At 40.8% G+C, this 5,684-nt stretch overlaps 1 protein-coding gene across 1 annotated transcript; it reads left to right on the plus strand.

The window, feature by feature from the left end:
- The first annotated feature begins 923 nt into the window (after positions 1-923).
- On the plus strand, positions 924-3,841 carry LOC102399018 (AP-1 complex subunit sigma-2-like). The gene is given in 2 exon segments (XM_045166354.1): positions 924-973; positions 3,333-3,841. Coding segments are annotated over 2 exon segments (471 nt in total). The 3' UTR covers positions 3,754-3,841.
- The last annotated feature ends 1,843 nt before the right edge of the window (positions 3,842-5,684 follow it).

Here is a 5,684-nt window from a genome sequence, read left to right on the forward strand (position 1 = left end):
GGAGTAACAGGGAAATTTGGCCTTGAATTCAGAATGAAGCAGGGCAAAGACTAATAGAGTTTTGCCAAGAAAATGCACTGGTCATAGCAAACATCCTCTTCCAACAACACAAGAAAAGACTCTACACATGGATATCACCAGATGGTCAACACCAAAATCAGACTGATTATATTCTTTGCAGCCAAAGATGGAGAAGCTCTATACAGTCAGCAAAAACAAGACCAGAAGCTGACTATGGCTCAGATCATGAACTCCTTCTTGCCAAATTCAGACTTAAATTGAAGAAAGTAGGGAAAACCACTAGACCATTCAGGTATGACCTAAATCAAATCCCTATGATTATACAAGTGAGAAATAGATTTAAGGGACTAGACCTGATAGACAGAGTGCCTGGTGAACTATGGACTGAGGTTGGTGACATTGTACAGGAGACAGGGATCAAGACCATCCCCATGGAAAAGAAATGCAAAAAAGCAAAATGGCTTTCTGGGGAGGCCTTACAAATAGCTGTGAAAAGAAGAGAAGCGAAAAGCAAAGGAGAAAAGGAAAGATATAAGCATCCAAATGCAGAGTTCCAAAGAATAGCAAGGAGAGATAAGAAAGCCTTCCTCAGTGATCAATGCAAGAAATAGAGGAAAACAACAGAATGGGAAAGACTAGAGATCACTTCAAGAAAATTAGAGATATGAAGGGAACATTTCATGCAAAGATGGGCTCGATAAAGGAGATAAATGGTATGGACCTAACAGAAGCAGAAGATATTAAGAAGAGGTGGCAAGATTACACAGAAGAACTGTACAAAACAGATCTTCATGACCCAGATAATCATGATGCTGTGATCACTCACCTAGAGCCAGACATCCTGGAATGTGAAGTCAAATGGGCCTTAGAAAGCATCACTACGAACAAAGCTAGAGGAGGTGATGGAATTCCAGTTGAACTATTCCAAACCCTGAAAGATGATGCTGTGAAAGTGCTGCACTCAATATGCCAGCAAATTTGGAAAACTCAGCAGTGGCCACAGGACTGGAAAAGGTCAGTTTTCATTCCAATCCCAAAGAAAGGCAATGCCAAAGAATGCTCAAACTACCACACAATTGCACTCATCTCACACGCTAGTAAAGTAATGCTCAAAATTCTCCCAGCCAGGCTTCAGCAATACATGAACCATGAACCTCCAGATGTTCATGCTAGTTTTAGAAAAGGCAGAGGAACCAGAGACAAAATTCCCAACATCCACTGGATCATCGAAAAAGGAAGAGAGTTCCAGAAAAACATCTATTTCTGCTTTATTGACTATGCCAAAGCCTTTGACTGTATAGATCAGAATAAACTGTGGAAAATTCTGAAAGAGATGGGAATACCAGACCACCTGACCTGCCTCTTGAGAAATCTGTATGCAGGTCAGGAAGCAACAGTTAGAACTGGACATGGAACAACAGACTGGTTCCAAATAGGAAAAGGAGTACGTCAAGGCTGTATATTGTCACCCTCCTTATTTAACTTATATGCAGAGTATATCACGAGAAACATTGGGCTGGAAGAAGCACAAGCTGGAATCAAGATTGCCGGGAGAAATATCAATAACCTCAGATATGCAGATGACACCACCCTTATGGCAGAAAGTGAAGAAGAACTAAAAAGCCTCTTGATGAAGGTGAAAGAGGAGAGTGAAAAAGTTGGCTTAAAACTCAACATTCAGAAAACAAAGATCATGGCATCTGATCCCATCACTTCATGGGAAATAGATGGGGAAACAGTAGAAACAGTGTCAGACTTTATTTTTGGGGGGCTCCAAAATCACTGCAGATGGTGACTGCAGCCATGAAATTGAAAGACGCTTACTCCCTGGAAGAAAAGTTATGACCAACCTAGATAGCATATTCAAAAGCAGAGACTACTTTGCCAACAAAGGTCCATCTAGTTAAGGCTATGGTTTTTCCAGTGGTCATGTATGGATGTGAGAGTTGGACTGTGAAGAAGGCTGAGCACCAAAGAATTGATGCTTTTGAAGTGTGGTGTTGGAGAAGACTCTTGAGAGTCCCTTGGACTGCAAGGAGATCCAACCAGTCCATTATGAAGATCAGCCCCGGGATTTCTTTGGAAGGAATGATGCTAAAGCTGAAACTCCAGTACTTTGGCCTCCTCATGGGAAGAGTTGACTCACTGGAAAAGACTCTGATGCTGGGAGGTATTGGGGGCAGGAGGAGAAGGGGACGACAGAGGATGAGATGGCTGGATGGCATCACTGACTCGATGGATGTGAGTCTCAGTGAACTCCGGGAGTTGGTGATGAACAGGGAGGCCTGGCATGCTGAGATTCATGGGGTCACAAAGAGTTGGACACGACTGAGCGATTGAACTGAACTGAACTGAAGGTACCAACAGTCAGAACCTCACCTGAAGGGTTTTTAATTCTTTGATAAAGTGCATAAATGCTTTTGATCTGACCAAAAGCAAAAATAGCCAATATATCCTTAATACAAAGTTAAGCTCATTTCATTTTAATGTCTTTTCCTGGCAACTGCCTTCTTCTTTCTTCTGGTGTTCAGGTGAATGACCAGAAAGCCAGCCCAAATACCAATGTTTTAACCACTTCTTCTTTAATTTCTAAAGGCTGCAGATGACAGCCCAGCCACCTCAGATGTCCTCCACTTCATGGAATGCAAACAAATGTATATGGTTGTCAGAAATCTACTTTAAATGAATAAAGCAAATGATATAAGCTAGGAAGTGCGGAGTTCTAGTCACTTGGACATGGCATGCTCCATAAATAGTCAACTGATTTTTAAACATGCCCTGCACCACTCGGCCAACTCCTCTTTATGTAATGATCTCTACATTTCAGCTGTAAATATTTACCCAATATTCTTTAACTCAAATTCCTTTGAGAATGAAACTAATTGACCAAGAATGTATTATGACAGGGAAGCCCTTGAGTCACGTGCCTATTCTTATCTAGTCAACCAGCACAGAAGGATTATGGTCACATACTTAACATACCAATTTATTCATTGTACATTCAGTTGGTTAAAGGCTATTTCTTCAGACGTAATGGGAGCGCCACGCATTCTAATAATTGACCTCTCCAACTGTACAAAGGCCTTTCCTAAAGACTTAGAAACACAATCATCTAAAAATACAAGAGACTTTAAGAACTCTGTATTTCCTAAAAATAATCTATAAAGTGACAGCAAAATGGCCTCTCTTCCTCAGCTCAGCGACAGGGGCTGGCCCTCAGTCGCCGCTGCGGCCGCCATGGCAAAGCTCTGCCCCGCGCATGTCCCGCAGCCGCCATGCAGTTTATGTTGCTCTTTAGGTCGACTATAGAGATGGTGTGTCCCATTATCAGGCAAAGAGAAGAAAAAGATCATAAGAGAACTTCTTCAAACCGTTTTACCGTGGAAACCTAAAATGTGCAGCTTTCTTGAGTGGCGAGATCTGAAGGTTGTTTACAAAAGATATGCCAGTCTGTATTTTTGCTGTGCTATTGAGGATCAGGACAATGAACTAATTACCCTGGAAATAGTTCATCGCTATGTGGAATTAGTTGACAAGTATTTTGGCAGTGTGTGTGAATCTGATACCATTTTTAATTTTGAGAAGGCTTATTTTGTTTTGGATGAGTTTCTTTTGGGAGGAGAAGTTCAGGAAATACCCAAGAATGTCCTTAAAGCAATTGAGCAGGTTGATCTACTGCAGGAGGAAGCTGAAACCCCACATAGTGTTCTTGAAGAAATTGGACTGACATAACTCCCCTCCCCTGTTGATGACTTCTTGTGGCACTTCACACACTGTAGATGGTCACTGCCTTCATGCCCATGTTAGCTAATGGTGTAAGATGCTGTCTTGTCAGTATTGCTGTTCTGCTAAGCTGCTTCATTCAGGCCTACACAATTTTTATTAACTAAATTAACTAAAGGGAACTTTGGTTAATCAAGTGATAACAAGGGACTTAAGTATGAATTAGAATGAATGCAGCTATTTTGGAGCTATCTGGCTATTTTGAAGTTTATAGGGCTGTTTCTCTTGAATAGGTTATTATCATTACCTCGATTATGTATATCTATGAGTATGACACAATCAGGCAATATACATTTATTATTCTCTTTGGCAAAAAAATCTTGTGAAACCTGGTTTTATGAAATCAAAGATCACTGCATTTCAGTATATATGCAAATAAAGGGAATTGACATAGTCACATATTAAGTGAATGAAAATTTCACTCTATGTTGAAATTTATATTATACCAAAGACCCTTATTAGAAAGTAAACACCTAAAAACGAAGGGAATACACAAAAGACTAATGGAATGATGCTGTTTTACACTAAAAATATTTCATAGGGATTCCTGGGACAAGGAACAGAGATCAGCTGTTTCATAATAGTAAACATGCTATTTTTAAGGCCAAGCAACATTTGACTATGCCAAAGACTTTGACTGTGTGGATCACAATAAACTATGGAAAATTCTGAAAGAGATGGGAATACCAGACCACCTGATCTGCCTCTTGAGAAATTTGTATGCAAGTCAGGAAGCAACAGTTAGAACTGGACATGGAACAACAGACTGGTTCCAAATAGGAAAAGGAGTTCGTCAAGGCTGTATATTGTCACCCTGCTTGTTTAACTTATATGCAGAGTACATCATAAGAAACGCTGGACTGGAAGAAACACAAGCTGGAATCAAGATTGCTGGGAGAAATATCAATAACCTCAGATATGCAGATGACACCACCCTTATGGCAGAAAGTAAAGAGGAACTCAAAAGCCTCTTGATGAAAGTGAAAGTGGAGAGTGAAAAAGTTGGCTTAAAACTCAACATTCAGAAAACGAAGATCATGGCATCCAGTCCCATCACTTCATGGGAAATAGATGGGGAAAGAGTGGAAACAGTGTCAGACTTTATTTTTGGGGGCTCCCAAATCACTGCAGATGGTATTTGCAGCCATGAAATTAAAAGACTCTTACTCCTTAGAAGGAAAGTTATGACCAACCTAGATAGCATATTCAAAAGCAGAGACATTACTTTGCCAACAAAGGTCCGTCTAGTCAAGGCTATGGTTTTTCCAGTGGTCATGTATGGATGTGAGAGTTGGACTGTGAAGAAAGCTGAGCACCAAAGAATTGATGCTTTTGAACTGTGGTGTTAGAGAAGACTCTTGAGAGTCCCTTGGACTGCAAGGAGATCCAACCAGTCCATTCTGAAGGAGATGAGCCCTGGGATTTCTTTGGAAAGAATGATGCTAAAACTGAAACTCCAGTACTTTGGCCTCCTCATGTGAAGAGTTGACTCATTGGAAAAGACTCTGATGCTGGGAGGGATTGGGAGCAGGAGGAGAAGGGGACGACAGAGGATGAGATGGCTGGATGACATCACTGACTCAATGGACATGAGTCTGAATGAACTCTCAGAGTTTGTGATGGACAGGGAGGCCTGGCGTGCTGCGATTCATGGGGTCGCAAAGAGTCGGACATGACTGAGCGACTGAACTGAACTGATATGCCAAAAATTTTACTAGAAAATAGAGAAAGCCCCAACTTGTTATCTCTCTAGGCAGGATGAAGGTAGGGATGTTGTGGTATTAGGTATTGTACATTCAAATCCTACTAATTTTATGATTTCAATGAAAGTTGGCTGAGTAAATTTTAAATGAATGAAGAAGTAATTTTTAATCCTGGCT

The sequence above is a fragment of the Bubalus bubalis genome, chromosome 8 (genome assembly GCF_019923935.1).
Source record: "Bubalus bubalis isolate 160015118507 breed Murrah chromosome 8, NDDB_SH_1, whole genome shotgun sequence".
Lineage (NCBI taxonomy): Eukaryota > Metazoa > Chordata > Mammalia > Artiodactyla > Bovidae > Bubalus > Bubalus bubalis.